At 45.1% G+C, this 14,646-nt stretch overlaps 1 protein-coding gene across 1 annotated transcript in view; it reads right to left on the bottom strand.

Moving 5' to 3' along the window:
• Nucleotides 1-1,707: 1,707 nt before the first annotated feature.
• The window catches only part of LOC116368095 (neogenin), a gene marked incomplete at both ends in the record, with an annotated part of 31,365 nt that continues 18,426 nt past the window's right edge, over nucleotides 1,708-14,646 (bottom strand). Inside the window, 4 exon segments of the mRNA XM_031819094.1 lie at nucleotides 1,708-1,802; nucleotides 2,971-3,165; nucleotides 4,094-4,204; nucleotides 5,713-5,857. Coding sequence (XP_031674954.1) covers nucleotides 1,708-1,802; nucleotides 2,971-3,165; nucleotides 4,094-4,204; nucleotides 5,713-5,857 — 546 coding nt within the window.

Raw genomic sequence — 14,646 nt, 5'->3', positions numbered from 1 at the left:
GTGTCTGCAGCAGTAGTCTGTACCAGCCTGGGTTTAGTAGCCTACAGTGCTCTGAATGAAATGTTCCTACCTGTCAAAAAGAACCCCCCCCTCCATGCATTTCAGTCAGTTATCAGATGCCACATATAGGAGAAGGTTTTTATTCTGCTTTGGTTTGATTTATGCTTTATAAAGGGAAGTCACATTGAGTTTGAAAATCTCCTTTTCAAGTCAGTCTTGCATATGTTTGCACCAAGGTTATCTTCCACTGGATATTTACTATAATACATCAGTCCCTAAACAACACTCCTAGATTTCTCCCAACTTCTTTTAAGTCAAAACATTATCTAGGTCAACCAGTCTTTATTCCAAACTTTTCATCCAATGAACATGCTGTGGAGCAACTCACTGGTGTATTCAAACTGCAGACTGTATGGAGGGCTTTGGTTCTGTGTTGAGAGGAGAGCTGGATCTGACAGAGGGTTGCCAAAGCCACAGCAGGGGTGTGTGCGTGTGCGTGCGCGCTTTCTGCACAGTGCTATGTATATATGTCTGTGTGTCTGTGTGCGGTATGCCTGTGTGTGTGTGTGCCCTGTGTGGATGTACGTGTGGTGTGTGTGTGTGTGTGTGTGTGTGCCTGTGTGTGTGTGTGTGGATTGCCCCCCTGCAGCATGTTGATGCCATTTCAGTCATCCGGTATCCTGTCCCTGCACAGCAGTGCATGCTGGGATAGCGGAGTGCAAGTACAGACAAACTGGCTCATCAAAACAGAGAGGGGGGTGACGAGGGGTTGGCTTAAAGTCGACATGGGTTTCAGCCATCACTCAGAGTTCCCTGGGGGTGCCTCGACACAGGGTACAGCCTACACTCCTAGTTCCCTCATCTTACGGGTGTCAAAAATGCGGCATACTCTACAGAGCTATGTTGAGCAGCGACTTCCTGCTAGCAATTCATACTTGTGTTCAATTGTTGGCATTTGGTATTGTGACCTAAATATCAGCTAATTGTCTGAGTAGCTGTCCTCAGATTAGAGAAATCTGGATTGGAGGATATTTCCTTATTATTCTCTGGGAGACAGGCCTAAGATGAGCCGGGAACCACTTGTTTTGTGCAGTGATATTTGTGACAAAGGGAAAGTCAATTACCACAGAGAGAATGGCAGGTCAGAGATGCTCTCTGACAAGTTTGATTCTAACGATCAGGTCTGATGGAAGGTAAACTGCACCATATGATGCAGGAGGAATAATGTCTAATATAAAGTCAAGGCTCTAGTTGGTCAAATAAAAAAACACATTAGGTTTTAGTAAGTTTATCTCTGAAGTTATTTAGAGTCAAGCCGCGTCAGGGTATATTTATTGATGATGATGATGATGGTGGTGGTGATGTAACATTGGTCAAAGACTACAGTCAGATTCCTTCTTTAAGGGAGTTAAATGACTTCACTCCCCACTGAAATATGGCAGCAAACAGAAATGACACCAGCATACGTTTTTATGGATGAAACCATTTCTCCATTAAAAGACCATTTCACCGGTCCAGTATGGAGGGTATTAGTGACCATCTCATTGGTAAGGCTATTTAGGGGTGTGTCCATGAGACCATTTCACCGGTCCAGTATGGAGGGTATTAGTGACCATCTCATTGGTAAGGCTATTAGGGTGTGTCCATGAGATCCATTCCATTACGTTCCAGTATTCAGGGTGTAGGGGTATTGTGTAGGTGTCCTACCTGACTGTGGCCTGGTGATGGCGCTCTCGTATACAGGGATCCCCTCCCCCACGTTGTTGAGGCCTTCAGGGGTATCACATAGTGGGAGCTGGGGTCTGAGGGAAGGAGAAGGGCCAGGGAGTGAGAGGGCCAGGGAGAGAGAGGGCAGGGAGAGAGAGGGCCAGGGAGAGAGAGGGCCGGGGAGAGAGAGTGGGCCAGCGGAGAGAGGGGCCAGGGAGAGGAGTGGAGAGATAGGGCCAGGGGGAGAGAGGGCCCCAGGGGGAGAGAGGCCCACCAGGGGGAAGGCGAGAGGGCCAGGGGAGAGAGGGCCAGGGGGAGAGAGGGCAGGGGGAGGAGAGTGCAAGGGGAGGAGAGGGCCAGGGGAAGTAGAGGCACAGGGGGAGATGAGGGCCAAGGGGGAGAGCAGGGCGAGAGGGCCGGGAGAAGAGGGAGAGGGAGAGAGAGGGCCAGGGAGAGAGAGGGGAGAAAGAGGGGCCAGGGTGAGAGGAGAAAGAGGCGCCAGGGTGAGAGAGAGAGAGAGAGGGCCGAGAGAGAGAGAAAGAGGGCCAGGGAAGAGAGAAAGAGGGCCAGGGAGAGAGAAAGAGGGCCAGGGAGAGAGAAAGAGGGCCAGGGAGAGAGGGAGAGAGAGGGCCAGGGAGAGAGAGGGAGAAAGAGGGGCAGGGTGAGAGGGAGAAAGAGGGCCAGGGAGAGAGAAAGAGGGCCAGGGAGAAGAGAAAGAGGGCCAGGAGAGAGAGAAAGAGGGCCAGGGAGAGAGGAAAGAGGGCCAGGGAGAGAGAGGGAGAAAGAGGGCCAACGACAGGGAGAAGAGGGAGAAAGAAGAGGGGCGAGACGGAGGGGGGAGAGAGAGCGCATTATGAAATAATGTAGCTAATCAAGTCCAGACTCCTGAGACCCTCTCCTCATAGGATCAGGATATTCATCATCTTGACAAAAGGTGTATATTGAAACCCATTCTCTCGTTGGGGTTTTAATGAAAAGCTAAATTATGCAACATTATCATAGTGGTCCCCCCTAACCATGTTGTAATTACAGTAGGCTACAGGACACCATGAAGCACAGCCAGCCATGCAGTCAAAGACTGTTCACAGTCATGCATCAAGAACATGGCTCCACAACAACACACTATCAACAATGAAGGCAACAACCCAGAGGGCAACAACCCAGAGGGCAACAACCCAGAGGGCAACAACCCAGAGGGCAACAACCCAGAGGGCAACAACCCAGAGGGCAACAACCCAGAGGGCAACAACAGGGTGTGCTCACCTAGGTTCTCAATGCTGTAGTAGCGCTGCTTGTAGTCCACCTTGATGGTCTGGGCGTGGGGGCTGCCGATGCCGTAGCCGATGGTGTAGCCTCGTACCACCATGTCCTGGTTCTCCGGCGGCGTCCAGCTCACCACGATGCTGTTGACCAGCGGGCGCACATGTAGCGAGCTGGGGATGTCTGGCACCCTGGACTCTGGAGGGAGGAAAACTCAGGAGATCAAACTTATATCCAATTACAAACACAATAAAGAAATTAAACACAATAAATATTAAACACTCCATATACTTTAGACTAGAATCAAGACAATAAAATACATTAAAACTAAACCATAAATATAAAGGTGAGACCACATTAAAAGAGGGTTTGAAGGTATTTATGATGCTGATAAACCAACAAGTAAACAAAACATGTTGGCCCTGAACAATTCAGACTAGTGAAAGTAGTCAAGATCAGGGCTGAGGTAGAGGGATCTGACTGGTCAGTGTATTAAGGGAAGAGGTAAGGATCAGGGCTGAGGTAGAGGGATCTGACTGGTCAGTGTATTAAGGGAAGAGGTAAGGATCAGGGCTGAGGTAGAGGGATCTGACTGGTCAGTGTATTAAGGGAAGAGGTAAGGATCAGGGCTGAGGTAGAGGGATTTGACTGGTCAGTGTATTAAGGGAAGAGAGGTAAGGATCAGGGCTGAGGTAGAGGGATCTGACTGGTCAGTGTATTAAGGGAAGAGGTAAGGATCAGGGCTGAGGTAGAGGGATTTGACTGGTCAGTGTATTAAGGGAAGAGGTAAGGATCAGGGCTGAGGTAGAGGGATTTGACTGGTCAGTGTATTAAGGGAAGAGGTAAGGATCAGGGCTGAGGTAGAGGGATCTGACTGGTCAGTGTATTAAGGGAAGAGGTAAGGATCAGGGCTGAGGTAGAGGGATTTGACTGGTCAGTGTATTAAGGGAAGAGGTAAGGATCAGGGCTGTGGTAGAGGGATTTGACTGGTCAGTGTATTAAGGGAAGAGGTAAGGATCAGGGCTGAGGTAGAGGGATTTGACTGGTCAGTGTATTAAGGGAAGAGGTAAGGATCAGGGCTGAGGTAGAGGGATTTGACTGGTCAGTGTATTAAGGGAAGTTTTACCGTCCAGGTCGCTCTCGAAGGTCTCTGCGGTGCTCCACTCTGTGGCGGGCCCGGAGCCGTTCACTGTGATGGCTGATACTCTGAACGTGTACTCTGTCCCCCGCTCTAGACCTGACCACAACAACACACAGATAGAAAATCAGTCAGAGTCAGACAGGAAGCCCAGTTCCATTCCTCCCTCTTCTACCCAAAGTGCGCCCTCATCTTGTTCACTCCCCCCTCAATCAAGTGCTTTGAAATGTTTGAGGCGAAGTGAACAAGTAGTGCGCTCTTTTGACAGGCAGACCAAGAAATGTAATTGGGTTTGTGTGCAGAATCAGCCATAGGCTAGGTCCATCAGTTTCTGCAGTTAGAAAACTGTCCAAACTTTCCTTTCAGTGGGCTTCTTAAAGGATGTACTAGCAGTGCATCCCTCACTCCACCACTCAATCGAGCTGGGCATGCAGACACACTAAATATTTGAAGCCGTAATATTTCAAGAGGAAGTCCAATATTTCTTTGCTTGTGTGAAGGGAAAATCGATAACTCTGTCAGGGGTGGGATCAAGAGAGAGCTCGTCGTCGTGGCGCAATTAACATTTTCCTCTTTCCAATCCAATGGGTTTGATAGAGATGAACCTTCTGCCATTGATCACGACGCGTCTGTGGGGGAATTTACACATGAGCAGTTTGAATGTAACCCAAGCAAGCCGTTCCCGATAGAAATCTCAGAGAAGAAAGAGGACACTGTTCACTCCTGGAGGAGTGGAGCTGGATCCCTGCTTGGACCACCATCCCAGCCACATTGCTGGGTCGGCTACATCACCGCCACGGGCGTGTTTTGGAAATTCAAAGTGGTGGGAACCGCCCGCTGTCTTTAAAGAACATGTAGCTGCGCTAACTGGTGCAAACATTTTCTTAAGAATCGGATTGGATTTATCGGTTTGGACGCTAAATGCTAATCGTGTCGTCTCTCCCTTCACTACTACGGGCTGTCCCTGAGGCAGACTGCTGAAAACCACCCAGACACTCCAGGACTCCAAGGCTCTAGAAAGAAAATCTCTAGCTTAAAAGCCTTTGAACCAACAAACACCCCTGTTGCACCCTAAATATAAATCGGGTCTGACTTTCAAGTGTGTATTCTCTTTGATGCTGCACCACACAGCGTGAGACGGGGCCAGAAAAGTTGCTGAGACAACATGTAATATTCATTGCCGTCGCTACAGTCTGATATCTATTGTACTACAGTAACGGTATAATATCAGTTTGGATGTGAGATGTTGAAGTAACACAGACGATGAAGGAAAATGATGACTCCAAACAACACGCCAGACAAAAGGCTCAAATGAAAAGTGCTCCAGTGATACAACATCTGGTCCTATGGGACCACAGTATTCAACTTAGAAACTTCCAATTGGCTCCAAAAGTTAAACTACCAGCAGTAGCCACAGTGCCTTCGGCCTATCTGAAAACTAGATTTGTTTTAGTACACGCTAATCAATAATCACATGATTTCCCATGTAAGATATTGCATGTGCATGACTAATTCAACTCCACAATGAGTCATGTGATGAGTACGTGATAGAGTACGCGATAGAGTACGTGATAGAGTACGTGACTTGGTATTATAGGAGAGCTTACCGTCGATGAGTTGGAATAGCTGGGTGCCTCCCGTGGTTTCTGCCGCCTCGCTCTTCCGCGTTCCTTTCCGGTAACGGATCTTATACCCAGTAATCTCGCCGTTCTGGGCGCCTGGTGGTGGGGGCTGCCACCGGACCATGATACTCTGGGTAGGGGGGTGGAACGACACACAGTGAGTACATAGTCTAAGACACGGTTACAGTTTCTACTGCTGAACCACAGGGAAATGGTCATATTCACAGAAAACTGACCCACTGTTTTCAATGTCAACTTTTTCCATTCACAAATTTCATTTCACTTCCTGAATTGCAATGGATACGAGCCCAACCCAAGGACAATACTGAATCATCTCTAGCTGCCACCATTGACTTTAGAGGTGGAATGACAACCACAGGACTTTGCAGATAAAATCACACCAGGGCAATGAGTGGGTGGTTATGGCAATACACAGTAACACCACTCGCTGTGACATTGACGTCACAGGGCTAACCTGACCACGTCTGGTGTAAGGTCAAAAGGCGACATTACACCGGCCTCACAAAGCCTTGCACCAGTCTTATACCAGCTTCACAAAGCCTTGCACCAGTCTTATACCAGCCTCACAAAGCCTTGCACCAGTCTTATACCAGCCTCACAAAGCCTTATACCGGCCTCACAAATCCTTGCACCAGTCTTATACCAGCCTCACAAAGCCTTGCACCAGACTTATACCGGCCTCACAAAGCCTTGCACCAGTCTTATACCAGCCTCACAAAGCCTTGCACCAGTCTTATACCAGCCTCACAAAGCCTTGCACCAGTCTTATACCAGCCTCACAAATCCTTGCACCAGACTTATACCAGCCTCACAAAGCCTTGCACCAGTCGTATACCAGCCTCACAAAGCCTTGCACCAGTCGTATACCAGCCTCACAAAGCCTTACACCAGTCTTATACCAGCCTCACAAAGCCTTACACCAGTCTTATACCAGCCTCACAAAGCCTTACACCAGTCTTATACCAGCCTCACAAAGCCTTGCACCAGTCTTATACCAGCCTCACAAAGCCTTACACCAGTCTTATACCAGCCTCACAAAGCCTTACACCAGTCTTATACCAGTCTCACAAAGCCTTGCACCAGTCTTAAAGCAGACTGATGTTAGAGGGTAATGTAGTGGTGAAGGAGAAGAGAACAGGCTGTCTTGTTGGAGAAAGGAGGAAATAAAGACATTCATAATAAATAAAGAGTGGAGGAGAGGAGCCCTGGTGAGAGGAGCCCTGGTGAGAGAGCCCTGGTGAGAGGAGCCCTGGTGAGAGGAGCCCTGGTGAGAGGAGTGGCTCCCAGCGAGAGAGAGAGCGATAGATTCAGGTCCTTAGCTGCAGGCCCTGCAGTGCACTGTGGGATGGTGTGGAAGGAGGGAGGAGAGATACTGTAGGCTGGGTGTGTGTGTGTGTGTGTGTGTGTGTGTGTGTGTGTGTGTGTGTGTGTGTGTGTGTGTGTGAGAAGGGACGCGTGGGGGGAACTCAGCGTGAGAGAGGAGTTAATTAACACTACCCCACTGTCGCTCACACACACACACAAAAACACACACAGGCGTGCCAACATTAACACACATCCATGAGTTGGGGGAACAGCACTAATTAAATCTGTGCTAAGTGTGTTCAATTAGTTCATTTCCATTTTCTTATAGTGCGTTCGTATTTCAGCTACAATCTTTCCCCTCACCCCTTCCCCCCTTCTCTAAAATACAAGTTAAATTGAGGGGGGGGGGTTGTGGTTCACATGTTGAGACTACACTTCCCCTTGTATGTTAGTTTTCACCCCTCGGGCCTGGCTGACTGACACGGCCCACAGGACAGAGCAAATTAAACCATTAAAATGACAAATTGCATTTTGTGTTTTAATCTAATTAGAAATGTATTTTATAATGATATTCATCCATATAAGGCCATTCATTACTGGTATCAAACAGTAACATACAGGACAAGTCTGACAAAGGAAGAACAAAGTAAAACCTGCTCTGATTGACCAGTAAACAGAACAAATAAGGTCACAAACCAGTTCTAGATGCAAGTCAGACTGAATCCATTTCTAAATACGTGCTACTATAGTGGTACTAAATACACCCCATCTCTATAGTGGTACTAAATACACCCCCCCCCCCCATCTCTATAGTGGTACTAAATACACCCCATCTCTATAGTGGTACTAAATACACCCCGCCCATCTCTATAGTGGTACTAAATACACCCCATCTGTATAGTGGTACTAAATACAACCCCGCCCATCTCTATAGTGGTACTAAATACACCCCATCTCTATAGTGGTACTAAATACACCCCATCTCTATAGTGGTACTAAATACACCCCATCTCTATAGTGGTACTAAATACACCCCGCCCATCTCTATAGTGGTACTAAATACACCCCCCCCCCCCCCCCATCTCTATAGTGGTACTAAATACACCCCCCCCCCATCTCTATAGTGGTACTAAATACACCCCCCCCCATCTCTATAGTGGTACTAAATACACCCCCCCCCCCATCTCTATAGTGGTACTAAATACACCCCATCTCTATAGTGGTACTAAATACACCCCATCTCTATAGTGGTACTAAATACACCCCATCTCTATAGTGGTACTAAATATACCTCCATCTCTATAGTGGTACTAAATATACCTCCATCTCTATAGTGGTAGTAAATACACCCACCATCTCTATAGTGGTACTAAATACACCCCCCCATCTCTATAGTGGTACTAAATACACCCCATCTCTATAGTGTACTAAATACACCCCACCCATCTCTATAGTGGTACTAAATACACCCCACCCATCTCTATAGTGGTACTAAATACACCCCATCTCCATAGTGGTACTAAATACACCCCATCTCTATAGTGGTACTAAATACACCCATCTCTATAGTGGTACTAAATACACCCCATCTCTATAGTGGTACTAAATACACCCCACCCATCTCTATAGTGGTACTAAATACACCCCACCCATCTCTATAGTGGTACTAAATACACCCCATCTCTATAGTGGTACTAAATACACCCCATCTCTATAGTGGTACTAAATACACCCCATCTCTATAGTGGTACTAAATACACCCCACCCATCTCTATAGTGGTACTAAATACACCCCACCCATCTCTATAGTGGTACTAAATACACCCCATCTCTATAGTGGTACTAAATACACCCCATCTATATAGTGGTACTAAATACACCCACCCATCTCTATAGTGGTACTAAATACACCCCACCCATCTCTATAGTGGTACTAAATACACCCCACCCATCTCTATAGTGGTACTAAATACACCCCCCATCTCTATAGTGGTACTAAATACACCCCCCATCTCTATAGTGGTACTAAATACACACCCCCATCTCTATAGTGGTACTAAATACACCCCCCCATCTCTATAGTGGTACCAAATACACCCCCCCCATCTCTATAGTGGTACTAAATACACCCCCATCTCTATAGTGGTACTAAATACACCCCCATCTCTATAGTGGTACTAAATACACCCCCCATCTCTATAGTGGTACTAAATACACCCCATCTCTATAGTGGTACTAAATACACCCCATCTCTATAGTGGTACTAAATACAACCCCATCTCTATAGTGGTACTACATACACCCCATCTCTATAGTGGTACTAAATACACCCCATCTCTATAGTGGTACTAAATACACCTCCATCTCTATAGTGGTACTAAATACACCCCATCTCTATAGTGGTACTAAATACACCCCATCTCTATAGTGGTACTAATACACCCCACCCATCTCTATAGTGGTACTAAATACACCCCATCTCTATAGTGGTACTAAATACACCCCATCTCTATAGTGGTACTAAATACACCCCATCTCTATAGTGGTACTAAATACACCCCATCTCTATAGTGGTACTAAATACACCCCCATCTCTATAGTGGTACTAAATACACCCCATCTCTATAGTGGTACTAAATACACCTCCATCTCTATAGTGGTACTAAATACACCCCGCCCATCTCTATAGTGGTACTAAATACACCGCCCATCTCTATAGTGGTACTAAATACACCCCATCTCTATAGTGGTACTAAATACACCCCATCTCTATAGTGGTACTAAATATACCTCCATCTCTATAGTGGTACTAAATATACCTCCATCTCTATAGTGGTACTAAATACACCCCCCCATCTCTATAGTGGTACTAAATACACCCCATCTCTATAGTGGTACTAAATACACCCCACCCATCTCTATAGTGGTACTAAATACACCCCACCCATCTCTATAGTGGTACTAAATACACCCCACCCATCTCTATAGTGGTACTAAATACACCCCATCTCTATAGTGGTACTAAATACACCCCATCTCTATAGTGGTACTAAATACACCTCCATCTCTATAGTGGTACTAAATACACCCCCCCCATCTCTATAGTGGTACTAAATACACCCCCATCTCTATAGTGGTACTAAATACACCCCCCCATCTCTATAGTGGTACTAAATACACCCCCCATCTCTATAGTGGTACTAAATACACCCCATCTCTATAGTGGTACTAAATACACCCCACCCATCTCTATAGTGGTACTAAATACACCCCACCCATCTCTATAGTGGTACTAAATACACCCACCCATCTCTATAGTGGTACTAAATACACCCCATCTCTATAGTGGTACTAAAATACACCCCATCTCTATAGTGGTACTAAATACACCCCATCTCTATAGTGGTACTAAATACACCCCATCTCTATAGTGGTACTAAAATACACCCCACCCATCTCTATAGTGGTACTAAATACACCCCACCCATCTCTATAGTGGTACTAAATACACCCCACCCATCTCTATAGTGGTACTAAATACACCCCCCCATCTCTATAGTGGTACTAATACACCCCATCTCTATAGTGTACTAAATACACCCATCTCTATAGTGGTACTAAATACACCTCCATCTCTATAGTGGTACTAAATACACCCCCCCATCTCTATAGTGGTACTAAATACACCCATCTCTATAGTGGTACTAAATACACCCCACCCATCTCTATAGTGGTACTAAATACACCCCATCTCTATAGTGGTACTAAATACACCCCATCTCTATAGTGGTACTAAATACACCCCATCTCTATAGTTGGTACTAATACACCCCATCTCTATAGTGGTACTAAATACACCTCCATCTCTATAGTGGTACTAAATACACCCCACCCATCTCTATAGTGGTACTAAATACACCCATCTCTATAGTGGTACTAAATATACCTCCATCTTCTATAGTTGGTACTAAATACACCCCACCATCTCTATAGTGGTACTAAATACACCCCCCCATCTCTATAGTGGTACTAAATACACCCCATCTCTATAGTGGTACTAAATACACCCCATCTTATAGTGGTACTAAATACACCCCATCTCTATAGTGGTACTAAATACACCCCATCTCTATAGTGGTACTAAATACACCCCATCTCTATAGTGGTACTAAATACACCCCATCTCTATAGTGGTACTAAATACACCCCATCTCTATAGTGGTACTAAATACACCCCATCTCTATAGTGGTACTAAATACACCTCCATCTCTATAGTGGTACTAAATACACCCCACCCATCTCTATAGTGGTACTAAATACAACCCATCTCTATAGTGGTACTAAATACACCCCATCTCTATAGTGGTACTAAATACACCTCCATCTCTATAGTGGTACTAAATACACCCCACCCATCTCTATAGTGGTACTAATACACCCCCCCATCTCTATAGTGGTACTAAATACAACCCCCCCCCATCTCTATAGTGGTACTAAATACACCGCCCCATCTCTATAGTGGTACTAAAAACACCCCCCCATCTATAGTGGTACCAAATACACCCCCCCCCCCATCTCTATAGTGGTACTAAATACACCCCCATCTCTATAGTGGTACTAAATACACCCCCATCTCTATAGTGGTACTAAATACACCCCCCATCTCTATAGTGGTACTAAATACACCCCATCTCTATAGTGGTACTAAATACACCCCATCTCTATAGTGGTACTAAATACACCCCCCATCTCTATAGTGGGTACTAAAATACACCCCATCTCTATAGTGGTACTAAATACACCCCATCTCTATAGTGGTACTAAATACACCCCATCTCTATAGTGATACTAAATATACCTCCATCTCTATAGTGGTACTAAATACACCCATCTCTATAGTGGTACTAAATACACCCCATCTCTATAGTGGTACTAAATACACCCCATCTCTATAGTGGTACTAAATAACACCCCACCCATCTCTATAGTGGTACTAAATACACCCCACCCATCTCTATAGTGGTACTAAATACACCCATCTCTATAGTGGTACTAAATACACCCCATCTCTATAGTGGTACTAAATACACCCCATCTCTATAGTGGTACTAATACACCTCCATCTCTATAGTGGTACTAAATACACCCCACCCATCTCTATAGTGGTACTAAATACACCCCATCTCTATAGTGGTACTAAATACAACCCCATCTCTATAGTGGTACTAAATACACCCCCCCATCTCTATAGTGTACTAAATACACCCCACCCATCTCTATAGTGGTACTAAATACACCCCACCCATCTCTATAGTGGTACTAAATACACCCCACCCATCTCTATAGTGGTACTAAATACACCCCATCTCTATAGTGGTACTAAATACAACCCCATCTCTATAGTGGTACTAAATACACCTCCATCTCTATAGTGGTACTAAATACACCCCACCCATCTCTATAGTGGTACTAAATACACCCCATCTCTATAGTGGTACTAAATAAACCCCATCTCTATAGTGGTACTAAATACACCCCCCCATCTCTATAGTGGTACTAAATACACCCCATCTTCTATAGTGGTACTAAATACACCCCATCTCTATAGTGGTACTAAAATACACCCCACCCATCTCTATAGTGGTACTAAATACACCCCACCCATCTCTATAGTGGGTACTAAATACACCCCATCTCTATAGTGGTACTAAATACACCCCATCTCTATAGTGGTACTAAATACACCCCATCTCTATAGTGGTACTAAATACACCCCATCTCTATAGTGGTAACTAAATACACCCCACCCATCTCTATTAGTGGTACTAAATACACCCCACCCATCTCTATAGTGGTACTAAATACACCCCACCCATCTCTATAGTGGTACTAAATACACCCCACCCATCTCTATAGTGGTACTAAATACACCCCATCTCTATAGTGGTACTAAATACACCCCATCTCTATAGTGGTACTAAATACACCTCCATCTCTATAGTGGTACTAAATACACCCCCCATCTCTATAGTGGTACAAGGGTACTAATACAACCCCATCTCTATAGTGGTACTAAATACACCCCCATCTCTATAGTGGTACTAAATACACCCACCTCTCTATAGTGGTACTAAATACACCCCATCTCTATAGTGGTACTAAATACACCCCATCTCTATAGTGGTACTAAATACACCCCATCTCTATAGTGGTACTAATACACCTCCATCTCTATAGTGGTACTAAATACACCCCATCCCATCTCTATAGTGGTACTAAATACACCCCCATCTCTATAGTGGTACTAAATACACCCCATCTCTATAGTGGTACTAAATACACCCCACCATCTCTATAGTGGTACTAAATACACACCCCCCATCTCTATAGTGGTACTAAATACACCCCCCATCTCTATAGTGGTACTAAATACACCCCATCTCTATAGTGGTACTAAATACACCCCATCTCTATAGTGGTACTAAATACACCCCATCTCTATAGTGGTACTAAATACACCCCATCTCTATAGTGGTACTAAATACACCCCATCTCTATAGTGGTACTAAATACACCCCATCTCTATAGTGGTACTAAATACACCCATCCATCTCTCTATAGTGGTACTAAATACACCCCACCCCTCCTATAGTGTACTAAATACAAACCCATCTCTATGTGGTACTAAATACACCCCATCTCTATAGTGGTACTAAATACACCTCCATCTCTATAGTGGTACTAAATACACCCACCATCTCTATAGTGGGTACTAAATACACCCCCCCATCTCTATAGTGGGTACTGAAATACAACCCCCCCCATCTCTATAGTGGTACTAAATACACCGCCCATCTCTATAGTGGTACTAAAAACACCCCCCCATCTATAGTGGTACCAAATACACCCCCCCCCCATCTCTATAGTGGTACTAAATACACCCCCCATCTCTATAGTGGTACTAAATACACCCCCATCTCTATAGTGGTACTAAATACACCCCCCATCTCTATAGTGGTACTAAATACACCCCATCTCTATAGTGGTACTAAATACACCCCATCTCTATAGTGGTACTAAATACACCCCCCATCTCTATAGTGGTACTAAATACACCCCATCTCTATAGTGGTACTAAATACACCCCATCTCTATAGTGGTACTAAATACACCCCATCTCTATAGTGATACTAAATATACCTCCATCTCTATAGTGGTGGTACTAAATACACCCCATCTCTATAGTGGTACTAAATACACCCCATCTCTATAGTGGTACTAAATACACCCCATCTCTATAGTGGTACTAAATACACCCCACCCATCTCTATAGTGGTACTAAATACACCCCACCCATCTCTATAGTGGTACTAAATACACCCCATCTCTATAGTGGTACTAAATACACCCCATCTCTATAGTGGTACTAAATACACCCCATCTCTATAGTGGTACTAAATACACCTCCATCTCTATAGTGGTACTAAATACACCCACCCATCTCTATAGTGGTACTAAATACACCCCATCTCTATAGTGGTACTAAATACACCCCATCTCTATAGTGGTACTAAATACACCCCCCCATCTCT

The sequence above is a fragment of the Oncorhynchus kisutch genome, unplaced genomic scaffold (genome assembly GCF_002021735.2).
Source record: "Oncorhynchus kisutch isolate 150728-3 unplaced genomic scaffold, Okis_V2 scaffold1831, whole genome shotgun sequence".
In the NCBI taxonomy this organism is placed as follows: Eukaryota; Metazoa; Chordata; class Actinopteri; order Salmoniformes; family Salmonidae; genus Oncorhynchus; species Oncorhynchus kisutch.
This window is presented reverse-complemented; position numbering and strand designations above follow the sequence as displayed.